This window comes from Protopterus annectens, chromosome 6.part0, assembly GCF_019279795.1.
Source record: "Protopterus annectens isolate FY-2018-M chromosome 6.part0, PAN1.0, whole genome shotgun sequence".
NCBI classification, from domain to species: domain Eukaryota; kingdom Metazoa; phylum Chordata; order Ceratodontiformes; family Protopteridae; genus Protopterus; species Protopterus annectens.
In genome coordinates this window covers 83,535,244-83,552,773 of record NC_056737.1, presented here as the reverse complement: position 1 = coordinate 83,552,773, position 17,530 = coordinate 83,535,244, and the positions used below count along the sequence as shown (strand labels likewise).

The window sequence follows — 17,530 nt, the reverse complement described above, 5'->3', positions numbered from 1 at the left end:
TGCAAACTGGCTTAAGGACAGAACCCACAGGGTTAGAGTTGCTGGCGCTATGTCAGACTCCAAGCCGGTCACAAGTGGTGTCCCACAGGGCTCGGTCCTTGGCCCCCTATTGTTCGGCATCTACTTCTCAGAAGTACAGGCCAACATGGGAGGACTTTGGCTGACAAAGTTTGCAGACGACTGCAAACTGGGCGCCATAGTGGAAAGTGCATCGGACACGGATATCCTTCAGAAGGGACTCATGGAAACAGATAGCTGGTGCCAGAGCCATGGCCTGAAGTTAAACTCCAAAAAATGTATAGTCATACCCTTCAGGAAAAACAAGGTAACACCAAGCTACGATATAGGTGGCAATCCACTAAGCACAGAAGAGGTTATCAGGGACCTGGGGACTCAGGTTGACAGTGGCCTTTCTTTTGACACTCACGTTGCTAACGTGGTTAGAAAGACCTTCTACATTGCCCACCTGATCATGAAGGGATTCACATCCAGATCTAGTGAGGTCATTGTTCCCCTGTACTCTTCACTTATCAGACCAATGATCGAGTACAATGCCCCATTCGGGATGTATCTCACCCGACATCTGCAGCAATTGGAGAGACCCCAAAAGTTCCTCACCAAAAGGATAAAGGGACTCCAAAATCTGTCATATGCTGCCAGATTGAAGAAACTCCAGCTCTATTCAGTCGCATACCGTCTGCTCAGGGGTGACATGTGCCTGACATACAAGGCCATGTCCAACCCGGAATTAATGGACATGCACCACCTCAAAAAATCCAAATCCACCAAAACCACTAGAGCAAGCAACTTAAACCTTAGCACGGATATAAATAGGACATGCTGGAGGTATAGATTTATCACTCAGAGACTCCCTATGCTGTGGAATAAAATCCCGGACCATGTGAGGCAGAGCACCTCGCTGGCTCTGTTCAGAGAAATCTTGACCTGTGGATGGGAGATCGTAGGTTTACCCCGGGAATCATCTCTGTGTCACTGCTGGACAGAGGCACAACAAACTAATGGGCACAGTATTTTTTCATATAAGGAGTGGCGTAAGCCACAAAAATTTGGGCTAGGCTTATAAATGCCTTAGGGCAGATAGCCTAGTATAAACCTATGAACCTATGTACCCATCTGTCTTGAGTTATGTCTTGCCAGGCTTTTGGGTACAGCGATAATCTTCCCCCGACTGCCTCCGAAGGTGGGCAGCCGGGCAGCCCCTCAGGGATGCTGGAAGGGCTTGTCAGAGAAGGAGCCTCTGCTGCCCTGATTTTGCGGGCCCCCTCTGCCTCGAGGGCGGCGTCTATTGTTCCCTCCTCTGCCCCTGGAGGGAAACTCACAACGTGCGTCAGGCATGGCTCCCTGGGGTTTCTGGAACCACATTTTGCCACTTTTCTGACCTTTGGGGTATGGTCTAGAAGGAGTGGAAAAATGGACTCCCACAGCAGAGAGAGTCTTGCCTTCCTGCTCACACCTGATAAGGGTATCCTTCACCTGTGGTCCAAAAAGAGCAGAACCATCAAAAGGGGTATTGGTGAAAGACGCCTTAAAGGGGTCCGTAAAGTTACATAACCGCATCCAAGCGTGCCTTCTCAAGGCCACACCTGTGCCTGCAGCTCTACTCACCCCATTGGCCGCATAAGAAATGAGCCGCATGGAGGAGTTCACTATCGAATTAAGAGTCGCCAGCTGGGAGGTAATCTTATCCTGGGCCCCTGCAGTTGATGGATCTTGAAGGGTATCTCCTAGCTCCTTAAGGAGATCCCTTTGAAGGCGTGTAAAATGGCACAAATAGTTCAGCGACCGCATGGAAAAAATCGCTGAGGAAAACATCCGCTTCCCGTATCTGTCCATCTTCCTAGACTCCTTATTAGGGGGATAGACAGACGAAGAAGTCTCAGCCAAATCCTTTTTCGTGGCCGCTGCTACCACCATAGCATCAACAGGGACTCCCTTTGTCAAAAATTGTGTGTCTTGTGGTGCTGTGATGAATTTCGTGGGCCTTTGGGGAGTTGGTTCCACTGTGTCTGGGACTGACCACGCCTTTCGAGCCACCACTGCCATCAGTGGATCGAAAGGCAGAGACACCCAGGAGGTGGAGGTGCGAGAACCAAACGCGTCCAGATATACCGACTCATCTTCAGAAGGGTTAAGGGTAGTACAGTTCCCCCTCTGCCTAAGCATCTCAAGGATGTCTGAGAAGGGGACATCTTCAGAGGGGGACCTCGGGGACCCTTCCGAATCCTCTAAGTCAGTATCCGAAGTGACAGACTCAGGGGAGTCAACATGCTTCCTCTTACATTTCCTCTTTCGAGGGGGGCTCCTCTAAAGGATCAGGGGAGGCCTCGGAAGAGGAGGACGCGCACACTGGGGTGACATGGAGTGCTTGTTCTCCTCGCTTGGGGTCTGGAGGAGGGGCAGAGGCAGATGCAGGCACCATAGGGGGAGGAGCCGAAGAGGCTGATCGTGAGGCTGACTGAGGGGCCAGCACACTCCTCATGACCTCGAAGGCACCCCTTCCCAGCAGAGAAGAAGGCTGAGGCTCCGAAGAGACCGGAACCCTCCCCGGCTCCGAGAGGGATGGCTCCAAGGCCGATGTAAGAGCTGAGCTCACCTGCACCGAAGCTCCAAGAGGGAGAACGGGGTCGGACAAGGGTCTGATGCCACTCGCCCACTAGGAACCGACGAGGGAGTCTCGGCGCCTAGATCCCTCCAAGGACAGCGCCATGGAAGTGATCGGAGCTGAAGGAACCGAAAGGGTAGGTATCGGTGCCAACAGTTCCACGATCCAAACCCCAACCAGCTCCGGCTCCGAACTCAAGGGGTGAGTCGAAGGAGGAACTACTGTAGAGACGGGCAGAGCCGAACCCTGATGAGGGGGGCTGGATAGCATTTTAGCCAGGACCTGCGATTTCAGAAGTCTACTCACCACTCTCTCCAAGTCATGGTCAGACAGTCTCGAAGACAAGAAGAGTGAGATCAGTGACTTCGCTCCGACTGTAACAGAGGCGACCCCGGAGCTGAGTGAATCGACTCTAGGGATGGAGACCTAGAACGCTTTCAGCTCCCTGAAGGTTCCGACACCAGGATCAGAGCCGACTGAGAGACAGGTACTTTGGTTCCGGACGGAACCAAAGTCGAAGCAGACGCCACACCCAATGACGGCTCCGAGCTGGAAGCCGACGGCTTTGATGGCTTGGAGGGTTTCCCTGGATGAGTCTTAGCAGGTGACCCTTCAGGTTTTAGAAATCCTCTAAGGATTAACTTATTCCTACGCTCCTGCAGGACTCTGGGACTAAAGGCGTGAAACACCGAACAAGAGTCCTGCAGGTGTAGGGCACCCAAGCAGTAGACACAAGAAGTGTGACCATCTGTAAGAGACATTTTCTGACAGCATGAGTCACACTTCTTGAATCCCGATACCTTAGTATCTTTGGACATCCTGTAAAAAGAAAAATCACAGGAAAAAAAAGGTCAACAGTACAACAGTAGGTAACAAGTATAAAGAACCATACACACAAAAAAAAACCAGTTACCACACCTTGACAACACACACACACACTATAACTATATATATATATATATATATATATATATATATATATATATATATATATATATATATATACTATAAAAACTAAAGTACTACAACTATTTCTACCTGAAAACACTACAAAAGGTATTTTAGAGAACAAGGGTTAGCCTCTAACTAAAACGGCTACCTTGAAGAGAGAAACAAAGAGAGGGGGGAGGGGAAAACTCTCTAACAGTAAAAATGAGTTTTCTAAGGGGATGGGATAGATCTAAAACTACACAGAGACAAAAAGTACTAAACTACTATAATAAGAACTAAACGCTAACTATTTATATGAAAAATCTATATATAAAACCTATCAAAAGACAAAATACGACCTGAGCCAGCAAAAGCAATCTCGTAGCAGAAGCGGCAAACGAGATCTGAGGATCTAGCACCAGGCATTGTGGGATATGGGGAGGCCTCGAGCCAGTAAATAGCTCTCGAGCTTTAGAAGATGGCCGAGACAGAGCCGAGGATCGTCTGTTGAAGTTCCTCCTTTGTGCAGAGAATGATGTATAAGGAAAAAAGTGAAAAGGCAAAGCAAAGCTAAAAGAAAAGAAAAGCAGAGATGAGAAAAATAACACACACAGTAAATTAAAACAAACTAGAACACAAAAGTTAGTGGCGGTAGCGTTAAACGGTTATAACGCATCGAGATCATCAGATAAAAGCAAAAACCAACCAAAAAATAAAAAATGACACACAAAACATGTGTTTGCAGTGACGAATCAGAATAAGAGTAATAAAAACACAAAATACAAATATTATAAGATCCTACCATGCATGCTTGTACCATTAGAATGTGTAACTTAAAAGATCATAAGAACTAATCCAACAAGCATATCACAATAATACATTTATCAAACAAACTTGGAACCCTTCCTAGTGTCTTAAAGGTCTATTAGCTAAAAAAGGTTTAAGGGCTAACCTATCATTTATGCCAAATCTATGGGCTTGTAACTTTAAGATCCACTTCCCTTCTCATACAAGCATGCATGGTAGGATCTTATAATATTTGTATTTTGTGTTTTTTCTGATTCTTCGTCACTGCAACATGTTGTGTTGTTTTTTTATTTTTTTTTTAGGTTTGGTTTTAAGCTGCTTTGATGTCTGATGAAGTGTGTTAGTTTATTATAAAGCGCTAGCATACTGCAGTTTGTTTTGTTTTTTATACCAATACCAGTGTGTTTTATCCATTGAGACCTCATTTATCAAAGATTTTTTTTTTATGCACCTCTTCTTTATGTTTTTTATATAGAGAATGATGTATGACTTCTTTCAGATACAGGGAATGTGGGATTCCTGAAATGACCCATTTATATGGACTGAAACAGGGTATTACTTAACTACTTTGCTTACCTGAACTCTTCCCTTACTCTCCTACTTAACTCCTTTATTGTTTTATATAGTTAAAATATTATTTAACTCCTTTGCCTTCCTTAACTTTCTCTCTACAGTGCTACTTAACTCCTTTACTCTCCTTCTATCCCCTCCCCTCTTCTCTCTTAATACAACTAATTTGACAGGATATTTTGTAAACAAACATCTGTTCTACTTGTATTACAGATGCATAACGGTTTAACTCGATTATTATCTTAAGAAGCTTATTTATCTTTTGTCATGTACTACTAGTCTCTGTACGTGTTACCTTACTTATTGAGATTTTCTCCTGGAGCTCCACTGAAGAGGGGCTATGCCACCACAGTCAGACTATACTGGTTAAGAAATGGAAACAGAGACATGAAATGAATCAGTGCATGTCTTACGCTTACTTCTAATTGATGCAGGGACATGTATGATGGCATACAGTGAAGAAGATAAACTGTCCAAACAATATGAATGACATGGTATTAAACAGGGAAATATCAACTCTGGAAAATGAATGGGAAGAAGTGATTCAGAAAGCTACAATATTACAGCTTTACCTTCCTACTGCAGCATTTGAGAAGGTAGGAAAACTGAACTCTCTTATCACAAATGTGAGACCTATAACTGTAGGTTCCAGATACCACAAAAATAGTACTAGAAAAATATGGATTTTGAAGTTCACTGTTCCACCATTGAAATGACGACTCTCCCCCTCATTTGGCTGAAACTCATTTGACTTAGACCATAAGAATGAAATTTCAAAAAACTGAAAAGTCACTTGACTGAAACCCATAAGACTGAAACCCATAATACTCAATTTCAACATACTAAATTTTAAACTGGACCATATAAAACCAGACTAGGTGGGGGGCTGTGCCCCCTACACCCCCTTAACTATATATACTAACTCCAGGATAGCACTACAGTGGGGAGAAGGGCATAGTAGTGGCAGCATGTAGACTAATGTAAGGTACGTGAAAGGTATATGCCCTTTTCCGCACTGTAGTGCAATCCTGGAGTTAGTATATATAGTTGGGGAGTGGGGGAGGGCATAGCCCACCGCCTAGTCTGGTTTTATATGGTCCAGTTTACAATTTAGTATATTGAAATTCAGTATTATGGGTTTCAGTCACGTGACTTTTCAGTCTTTTAAAATTTCAGTCTTATGGTTTCAGTCAAATAAGGTTTCTATCATATGACAGGGATCCATATATATGTTCATAGGAGGTTATTAGGCTAATAGTCTTAGGGTCTTAAAAAGCCTAGCTATGTAATACCCTTGTTCCCCAGGTGATCATGGTTAGATGGTCGTTGCTAGGAGAGCAAATCAGTGATTAGCACTGACTGCCCCTGTCCGTAAGTGACATAGGTGCCACCCCTATGGTTAATTTGTGGTCTCGCATCCAACTGTCAAGGTTGCACATAAAAAGGGTCCTTGAAGAGCTTTGCTTCATGTGATATAGGAGTTTGCTCTAAAAGAGCAGCAGTCTCTGAGAGACATATCTGTCTCTCCAACATGTTCTGTTTATGTCACTGGCTAGGTTGAGATCCCTGAGCGAGTGGCTATTGTCCCATTTGATTTGCAGACATACAGCACTTCCATTAGGGCATGGTCAGAGACCATTCTGTAGGCCAGGCACAGGTCACCTCTCAGCAGTCTGTAGGATACAGAACACAGAGACAGGGCCTTCAGTCTTTCCATGTAAGTTATGTTTTGGAGGCCCTCACTTTACTTGGTTAGAAATCTTTGTGGTCTCTTCAGTTGTTACAGGTATCTGATGAGGTACATGCAAAAGGGAGTAGTGAACTCAATTAGTGTTCTAATGAGGGTTGAGTATAGATGGGTTATACTACCCTTAGTCTTGAATATGATGCCCTTATTTATGAGATGCACAACATAGAAGGCTTTCCTTACCACTGTGGAGAACATGGTGGTAGAAGTTTAAATTGCTGTCAACCTGTGTTCCCAATTCTCTCACCACTGTGTTTGAGCTTATGGGGTGTTATCTGTAATGTAATTTGCAGGGGCCACATCTTTGCCAAACGGGATAATGATGCACTTTCTTGTGTTGATTTTTAGACCGTGACTCCAGCACCAATCATTAGTCTGGGTTAGCCCCTTTTGTGACATGTTAACATCATTGGGGGACTCGGTGATTGCACCTAGTTTGCAGTCATATGTTAACTTGGTAAGCGATAGGCCATCTACTTTTGCCTGGATGTCCAAGCAGTAGATTCAAAATAGCAGAGGGCCTAGCTCAGATACCTGTGGTACACCACTGGGAACTGGTCTACTAGTACAGGTGGAATCCCCAACTTTGACAGAATGTGTTCTGTTGGTGAGCTAGTTTGCTACCCATCTAGTGATATATGGGTTAATCCCCAGCTGGGAGAGTTTCTTAATGATACCCGAGTAGGGGATTGTGTCGAGGCCTTGGCTAAGTCAAGACAGGTGGTATGTACTGCTCTGCCCTCATCCAGGGCTTTTGTGACATTCTTGAAGTCCACAAGGTTTAAAAAGCAAGACCTGCCCTTACAGCCAAACTGAGTTGGGTCAAGAGTTTGTAGGTCACCTATATCCTTGATAAGGTCCATGAAGATTCTTTCCATGGCCTTGCAGATAAGGCTGGTTAGGCTTATGGATCTATAGTTCCCAGGGTCAGTTGATGGAAACACCTTATGTAAGGAGATTACTGTCGCTGTCTCCACTCTGCTGGAACAAATCCAGTGCTCAGACTATGGTTGAAGAGAGTGCCAAGCAGTTCCGTCAAGTCTTGTTTTAGATGGTTTAATAAGCAGCCTGGGATGTTATCTGGTCCCATGGAGGCTGTGTGTTTGGCTTTGGTGAGGGGTGATATTAGCTGCTCTTTGGAGATGCTAGGGAGTGGACTGGTGACAGGATGCTTTGGGATGTGTCTGGTGGAGACAGGGTGAAATTTGTGCCAAATCTGTTTGCCAGCAGGTCGGCAATTTCTTCAGGTTCAGTGTGAATAGAAACGCCCACAATTAGTTCAGAACATAACCCAGCATTCCATTTAGGATTTCAGACATAGCTAAAAAAGCCTTATGATTGTCTTTAGCCAGAGATGCTAATTTACCCTTGTAATTGGCTTTACAGGACTTTACAAGATATCTCATTTGCTTGTTCAAGCTGTGGAGGATATTCTTCCTCTGGTGAGTAAGTTACCTCTTGTTCTTGGATAACAGTTTCTTCCTTTTGTTATATAACCTATTTATACTGGTGGTCCACCAGGATAGCCGGTTTCTCTGGGAGGACCTGGTTTTGACCCCGACAGGTATAGCAGAGTCCATACAGTTGCTTAAATGTCTATACAGGACATCTGTGCACTCCTTTACATAGGAATCATTGTTGGCTGTGTTAGTAAGGGGGGTTGATACGTTTTATACCCTCACTTAGTAGACTAAAGTTTGCTTTGGAAAAATTTTTCAGTTTGTTTGCTCCTGTAGGGGTGGTCCAGTCTGATCTTTACTTCAAACAAGACAGATTTATGATCTGACCTCATCAGGGAGGGCAATACACAGTGGGTAGTGCAGTGACCCTCATGTTGGTGAGTACCAGCTCCAGGACATTCAAGTCACGTGTAGGGGTAAAGACTAGCTGTTCCAGAGCATTTGAATTAACAAAGTCCAGGAAATTCAGGGGGATCGCATTTCTGCTTGTGTATATTGTCCAATCTATGGAAGGATAGTTGAAATCTCCCATGTCCAAAGTGTTTAGGCTGTACAGGGAGTGATTCTAGCAAGTCCAAGTAGTCTGTATGTTTCTCTTGGTTCATGGCGGGGGACCTGTTGCTAGCGATGATGTAGTACAGTGTTTCACCTATATTTAACTGCACCTATATTTAACTGCACTCTAGAGAGTAGTACTGCTTAACCAGTCTTGATGTGTATTTGGATTTAATGAAGCTTGATACACCTCCACCTTTGTTTTTTTTTTTCACTCTTGTTTTGTGGTCTGAATGTTTGGAAGGCATTGTAGCCTTGTATGGCTGGAGTGCTCTCTATGGCCTTGAATCATATCTCAGTGACTGCACATACGTCAGCATCTTCCAAGGTGAGGAGTGCTTCCAGGGAGTGCAGTTTTATGTTGGGTTCCAAGCATTAATCAGCATAACATTGAGTTTGTCTTGAGTGGATTTCTTTACGTCGGAATTTTTTTTTTGACATTGCCTAAAAAAGGTACTATGGGGAAGCAAGCATCTTTGCCAGTATCCAAAAGCCTAGAGGAGACAGATGAAGACCATCTCTGGCAAAGCAGCATGGTTTGTTGACCATGTCTTCCAGGCTGATGGATATTGGATCCCCTTAGACTGACAACAGAAACTAAGACAATTTTTGAAGTCAATCATTCTGTCTATATTGTGGCATCATCCTGGGTGAAGGTAAAAAGCTACTTAGTGCTAAGGACATACCTGCCTGGGACACTCTATTCATACAGTCCAGAAAGGCACATCTTAAGTCATTCACTCCAACATGTGCAATGACAGAGTCATAACGGTAATTGTTGTTGAGTGACTTGATTGCGTGCATGATTTGATGGATCCTGGCACCTAACAGACAGATAACTGTGACCTTCTCTTTGTCCAGCCTGGTGAGGGGGCTATCTGTGTGTCTCACTATGGAATCGCCTGTGACCAGGACATTAGGTTTTGAGATGTTTTACCTTACTTATTTGTTGACTAACTTGTATGTGTGCTGCTATATGAAGTGGGGTCTGTGCATGCTCCAGTATGTGTAATTCATTTGTGCTTGGGAGGTCTCTGGTCTTTTGGTAGGCTCTTAGTGAGTACCTCCACAATGGTGGGTCTATGTGACTTGACATTGTATTTTGTGAGAGGAGAGGTGTGTGTGCTGAGAACCTGTTCAATGTCTTGTTTATTGATACATGAGAGGATTGATTTCAACTTCATGGTATAGTTACATCTCTGTATTTGATTGCTTTAGGAGCACATGGTTGTCAGCATACATGAGGCAATTACTACATTGCTCTAGAATGCCCATGTCAATCAGGCTAGCTGGTTAAGTGTTGGGAAACCGGCTGTCCAATGTAGCAGGTTAGACCACAAGTACTAGTTGAGGAGTGGGCAAGTTAGATTAGTTTTTGATCTAGGACTAATATGACTAACTAAACAAGGGGGCTTATTCTGTTGAGGGATGGGGTAAAGGAGTGTGGTGACGCTGCTCAATGTTCAGCTGAGCTCCTTGCAGTGCAGCAGTGTGCAGCTGAGTTTCCTGCAGTACAGTAGGAAAGACTGGGAGGGTTCAACTGACACGTCTAGGGAAAAAATAGTTTCTAGGAGTTTGCTATTATACCCGGCACTGCTAACCCCTGTCGTGCAGTACACAGCTACATGCAAATGCAAGGCTTATATACAGGTGAAATTAAACAGTTTTAAACTAGTCTGACAATCCTCCTGCAATCCCCATCTCAGACAAGGCTATATCCACACTCTTCTACCACAAAGGTGCAGGGGAGCCCTACTTAATGTAAAATGGCTGGATTTGAATTCAAGTGTATAAAAGGTAGCCTAGATTCAGCAAGTCTGGATCTAGTCTACGCTAGCTAAGCAATATTACAGTGCAAAACAAATGCAGATAATGAAGCAGGTACAGACAAAAAGGCACCAATTAATGCAGTAAAACAGTTAAATGCAATGTAGATCAGCACACTTCTGCCACAAGGGTGCAGAAAAACACCTTCTTAATGTAGAGTAGCTGGTTTGGAGCCCTTTGGAGCCCAAATATAACAAGACCACACAAATTACCTACAACATGCAGATACAATGTAATACAGTGCAATTAACTACTTAAAGCAGCAGCAGACAGTATTTTTTTAACCGCTGAAGTACAGTCACAGTATATAAGAAAAGTGCAAAAAACAATGTAGTGCCCTTTTGTATGTTTCCCAACTCACACTAGACAAACACCTACCAGCACCAGACAAACAATCCCAATCCTCCCAATGCAAAAGCACAGTAAAGGAGTGTACAGAGTGAAATGCTACAACAAACAAACTCAGAAGATATGAAATCCTACCACGAACTAAAGATGTGGATACAGCAGTGTACTTTAAACAGATTATAAAAGTGTGAACATTCAATAAAAGCACTTTGCTTTGTACAACTACGCCAAGGGCCACTCAATATTGGAGAATTTATAAAGGCACTAAAACAAGATAAGCTGATTGATAAGCCTTCAGCCAATAAAACTACATACAGAAATCTCAGATGTTTCACCAACCTAAACAGACCAGGCTATCTCCCACTGCTGCACTGGATGGAAAATCTACAGACTTTGTGATGTAAAAACAAGTGCTTGCTAGAGTATAAACATACACTATTTTATACAATTGCTACATTGACAATGAATTCAGATCAAGAAGAACAGACAATGAGAGGCAAAATGCACTTTTTCAATATAAGCAAAAGGAAAGGCAAATAAATAATTCAATACATCAACAGCAGTGTATAAAGGCAGGAACTTGTTAAGTTCAATTTACAGTAGGGGTGGGCAGCTAAAAATCACCAGGTTTAAAAAGCAGATCAACAAAGGGAAGGGTGGGTGGAAAACACAAGCAGTGAATCGCTAGCAGTGCTTTAGTTTCTGCAAACTTGAAATCTTTTCAGCAAAAGTCAAAGTGCAAGAAATTCATTGTGTATTTACATATCACTCAAGAGACAATTAACCAATGAAAAAATATGAAATGTGCAGCCTAGATAATTTAACTCTGTCTCCCACTTAGAACAAAAACAGGCCAAGCAGATTTCTTAAAAGAGAAAACAGAATGGAGGAGGTAAAACAGACAAAAAAAAAAAAATATATATATATATATATATATATATATATATATATATATATATATATATATGGGTCTACTTCTATTCGCTGACATCCCATTTCACTGAAACCCATTTGGTTGACAGCCCCATTTCATAGACAAAAGTAATCAGGGCAAAACCTGGGACTTGCCCTCCCCACTGTTGTGCAACTGTGGAGTTGTAATATATAGTTGGGGTGGGGGCACCCCCACATTGGGGGGGTGTGGGGGTAAAGCCCCCCACCTAGAAAGTTTGTCTATGAAATGAGCTGTCAACCAAATGGGTTTCAGTGAAATGGGATGTCAGCGAATAGAAGTAGACCCATATATATATATATATAATATATATATATATATACACACACACACACACACACACACACACACACACCTTCGTAATGTTGACAGGTACATCATTGAAAAAACGTTCACGAATTCCGAACTGTGACCTCTCAAAACTGCAAACAACGATACTCCTAATCAAGAAATATGGCCCCCTTTCTGACCCATGGTAGCACTTGTCTCATGTATGGAGCAGTTGGAAATGTCGACATTCGCTGCTGAGTTTGGCTTTTCTGACATGGCGGTACAGAATTTGCGGAAACTGTTCGATTACGTACACATTCGAGGATGAGCTTTCAACATTATAAAGGGGAAACCTATATATATATATATATATATATATATATATATATATATATATATATATATACATATATACACACACACACACACACACACACACACACACACACACAAACACACATATATATTAAAATATGAGTGTACTTTGGAGGAGAATAGTACTCCAAGGCACTGCAGCATTAAACCCAGTATATACTCCTTCACATTCGGAAACTGCTTCATCTGTGTGTCCTGATACCTAGCTTATGTGCTGTAACTGCATGCTTTGTAGCTGCTGATCTGCGTTGTCTGAGTTGCTGCCTCCGCTTTCGCATTTCAAGTGAAAGAAGTTTCCGTTCATATTGCATGGCATGCTGCTTCATCTTCTGACAAGTATCTGAGTTACCATTCGTGGTTGTACTGTAATCCCAAAAAATTAACAAACATACGTTAGTAATGAGCAGCAACCAGCAACCATACATTATCTAATTCTGACCTTGCAACTTAAAATTCATCTTTCAGAAATTAAATAGCTAGAATGTGGAAAATTAATAGATTACCTTCAATGGGTTCACTTTTATATTAGTAGTCTAATTTCCAATGGGTGTGGCCTGAGCCAACCCCCCTCACAGTTCCCATAAATGTCCATGTCTCTAAAGCCTAAAGGATCATGCCTAAAAGTACAAAAGGAACTTCTGTATTTGCACAAAACAATGTTCACATGCATCCTTATGTATACTTAGATTTTTGCCAAACTGTTGATTTAACAGGTTGGTAATTCACAATTACATACGCATGTTAGTCCAGCAGAAGTAATGTAAATGGTTTCTCCTCACCCATTTATGTTAATGCCATAATATGGCTGGATCCACATAAGCTTACACATTCAGAAGTGCTTTATAAAACTGTATTTTTTTTAAAGAAAAAGGTCTGAAACAAACTTTTGTTTTGACACAAAAAAATGTTTATATGTATATGGATGCATACAAACACTTTTGTGTCAAAACAAAAGTTTGTTTTGCACCTTTAAACATGAGCTTTAAGAGTTAATAGAAAAGTATAAATGGCAAACAATTCAGCACAAAGTAATCTTTATGGCAGTTGCATTTATTAGACTCTGAGTCTTAAACTGGATTTTAGAAGCCACAATAAACACAGTAAACATTCGTTTTTGTAATGTTGTTTAAACAGTTTACAATATCTTAGTAATCCTTCAGGAAACACACGTACTGCCAGCAGCATTATTTTCTTCATATCACTTTGAGCTTTCATATGAGGCTAAGAGTTTTGTATGTGTCATTCGATTCAACAGAATCAAAGGTAAGGAAATCAAGCCAACTGCAGTATGTCACAGGAAACTCACAGAAATAGCGTAATAATACTTTAATAGCCGCTTTCGTCAAGAGACTTCATCAGAATACAAAGTAGTAAAGTCAGCCTACTTTAAATAACACTTCATTCAATCAATTAAACAATTAATCAATAAAAATTTAAAAAACTTGTAACCTTCAATTAAATAAAGATGTTGTAATATTCTTGTCTATACATAATTTACAGTCCTTTAAAAAACACTTTATATTAATCGCTTCGTTTAAACCTGGATGCTTGTCAGATTTTAATCTGATTTGCCACAACGTTTCCCTTTGTTCGACATAGTTCCTGAAATCATCCCCTCTCAAATCTGCTTTACATACTTCAATAATAGTAAATAAAAATTTCTTAAAGTTTTTACAAACTAAGGAATGTTTAAACAGGGCACTAGTCTCATCATGAGTATTAATACTATATATGTGTTCATGAATACGTGTTTTTAGGCACCTAGTGGTCATTCCCACGTAAAAAGCTGGACAAGAACTACAAATACTAATGTAAATGACCCCCTTGGTGCAACAATTGACATATTCTGGCACTTGAAAGGTTTTATCTATGGTGTCAATAACTATTAGTGGTCCTTGAGAAATATACCTACACATGTTACAATTGTAGCAAGGAAACATATCTTTTGTAGTTACCTTGTTTGTTTCCTGCTGTGTCTTGTTGTCCTCTAATGCCTTTTTGATGTTAAAAGTATTCCTAAAGACAAAATTGGGTTTGTTCCCTAAAACTTTTGAAATTTCATAATTTCCCTGTATAATTTTCCAATTTTTTTCTATTAAGCTTTTGATAAAGACACCATCGACACTCATATCCAAGGAGCAAACCATTTTGTCGAAGACTTGTGTTTTTTCTAATCTATTAAATAAAACAGTGGTGTTATTAAATTCGTTATAATTCAACAATGCTGGATAGTGTGATGTTCGCTTACTTAACACCTCTGTAATAATATCTTCTAACATATGTGTTGTGTACCCTCTTCTGATGAACATGTTTTTAATAAATTCAATTTCTTTTGTCAAATCTTGTTCTCTTGATGTCATTCGACATGCCCTGATGAATTGCCCCTTGGGAATATTCCTGATAATATGCTTTGGATGTGCGCTTTGAAAATGGAGATAACTGTTGGTAAAGGTGTCTTTTCGATATATTTTACTATTGAATCTGTCGTCCATGGAATCCCACCAAAAGGAAATGTCTAAAAAGTTAATATGTAACCCTGAACAACCCAAAGTAAATTTTAAAAAACTTTCTGATCTATTTATTTCAAAAAGAAAGTTATCCACTGTGTTCTTATTGCCTTCAATAATAAAAATTAAATCATCAACAAATCTATAGTATAATAATATGTGAAAATTGATTTTTAATGGGCTTAAAAAAACTTCTTCCCACCAAGACATTACTAGGTTCGCGTAAGATGGTGCAGCTGGAGACCCCATCGCTACGCCTCTTTTTTGTCTGTAGTATGTTTTTCCAAACAAAAAATAATTGTGATGCAACAAAATATCTAAAAACCTGCAAATAGTAGAAATTTGACCTGTGTTGAATTCATTATTTTTGCTTAATAGGGTACGTATGGCCTCAACTCCTTCTTCATGGGGGATACAAGTATATAAAGAGACTACGTCTACTGTAAAAATGGTGTGAATCTCGGGATCAAAAATGTTTTTGGCAGCAAATTCATTTAACTTATTTAAAAAAATGCCAAGAATCTTTTATAAATGATTCTTGTCTGAAAACTAAAGGACCTAATGTGGCATCTACTATAAGCGAAATTCCTTCTGTAACGGAGTGAGGTGAAGACACTATTGGTCTAAATGGTGGATCTGTAAAATTTTTGTGTGTTTTCGGAATCCCGAAAAGAACACCTATCCTTGGTTTGTCTATGACACAGAATTCATAAACGTCCAAGTCAATTTCATTGGACATTAAAGCTTCATATAAAAAAGAATGTATTAATCTTTGCTTTTTCTTTATTTCGTATAATGAAATAGTTTCGTACTCATCTTGATTTTCCAATAACTGTAGCATTTTCCTAGTATATGAATCTTGTGTCATTATGACTATGTTTCCCCCTTTGTCACTCCTCATAAATCTCAAGATGTTGTTTTTCTTATGTAGCTCGTTAAAAGCCTTTCTTTCATTAAAATTTAGATTGTGTTCATGTCTAGTATTTTTACTTAGAACACAATCAAGTTCCTGTAAACATGCTTCTTCGAACACCTTAATTGTGTGCACTAACGGTGGATTATAAATAGAAGGCTTTTTCAGTGCTTTGTTTATTTCAGGAATATCGTGTAATATATATGAAAGGTTTAGTTTCCTAACACATTTTTTAATATCCACAACAGTTTTGCCAAAATCTGTCCTGGTGGTAGGGACAAAATTAAAACCCCGCCTAAGTACATTTAATTCGTCATTGTCAAAAACAACATCTGTTAAATTAATGATGTCAAAATTGTCCAACTGTCGGACTAAATCTCGTCTCCCGAGTTGGAACCCAGAAAAGACCAAATGACCACTAGGTGCCTAAAAACACGTATTCGTGAACACATATATAGTATTAATACTCATGATGAGACTGGTGCCCTGTTTAAACATTCCTTAGTTTGTAAAAACTTTAAAAAATTTTTATTTACTATTATTGAAGTATGTAAAGCAGATTTGAGAGGGGGTGATTTCAGGAACTATGTCGAACAAAGGGAAACGTTGTGGCAAATCAGATTAAAATCTGACAAGCATCCAGGTTTAAACGAAGCGATTAATATAAAGTGTTTTTTAAAGGACTGTAAATTATGTATAGACAAGAATATTACAACATCTTTATTTAATTGAAGGTTACAAGTTTTTTAAATTTTTATTGATTAATTGTTTAATTGATTGAATGAAGTGTTATTTAAAGTAGGCTGACTTTACTACTTTGTATTCTGATGAAGTCTCTTGACGAAAGCGGCTATTAAAGTATTATTACGCTATTTCTGTGAGTTTCCTGTGACATTCTGCAGTTGGCTTGATTTCCTTACCTTTGATTCTGTTGGTTCGTTTACTTGTGGTTATTTCGTTTGGCTTGTGTCATTCGATTACTGAGATATTTACAGAAATATGTAAAATATAAATAAATATTATACAAACTATATTAATATCTCTTTCGCTATTATAGACAGAAGTAAAACATTAATACAGTTGAATTTGCCACCATGTAAGCTTTAAGATGAAATCTTTCTAATATTTCATATTTAACTTGGCTTTGGAATTATTAACACAAATATGAAAAAGCAATATTTGATGTCTAGAGGCATTAGCAGAATGCAACTTACAGAAATGCCTGGAAGCATCACTGGGTTGTAATGAATTAACAAAATATAGATCAAAATGTCATATTATACCACAGTGAAAAATATGTCCTGACAATGAGTTCAAAAACTTTAGATTTATAAGGCATTATGCAAAAACTGCAATGCTTGAAGGCTAATCCTGAAAGAACTAAAATCAGAGAAGTGTTAAAATGACAGAACTGGATACACAATCAAATTGTTTTCATCAAATGCACAAATGGGAATAAGTTGACTTTAAAACAAAGAATAAGTAGGTGTACAATGTGCAATATATAACAGATGCACCCTTAGTATTAAGGAGTAACAAAACTATTGAGTTTACTGTGTAATTTAATTTAATCCTGACTTGTGCTCAGGATTAACTGTAACCTGTGGAACTTGTTTAACTTGCTTACTTATGTAATCTCTGTAAAT

The 17,530-nt window shown here is 40.1% G+C and overlaps 1 protein-coding gene across 1 annotated transcript in view; it reads right to left on the bottom strand.

Annotated features, from left to right (window-relative positions):
- The window catches only part of TTLL5 (tubulin tyrosine ligase like 5), a gene marked incomplete in the record, with an annotated part of 5,893,562 nt that overhangs the window by 2,647,053 nt on the left and 3,228,979 nt on the right, over positions 1-17,530 (bottom strand). The window contains 1 exon segment of the mRNA XM_044073865.1: positions 12,667-12,827. Within this exon segment, the coding sequence (XP_043929800.1) occupies positions 12,667-12,827 (161 nt within the window).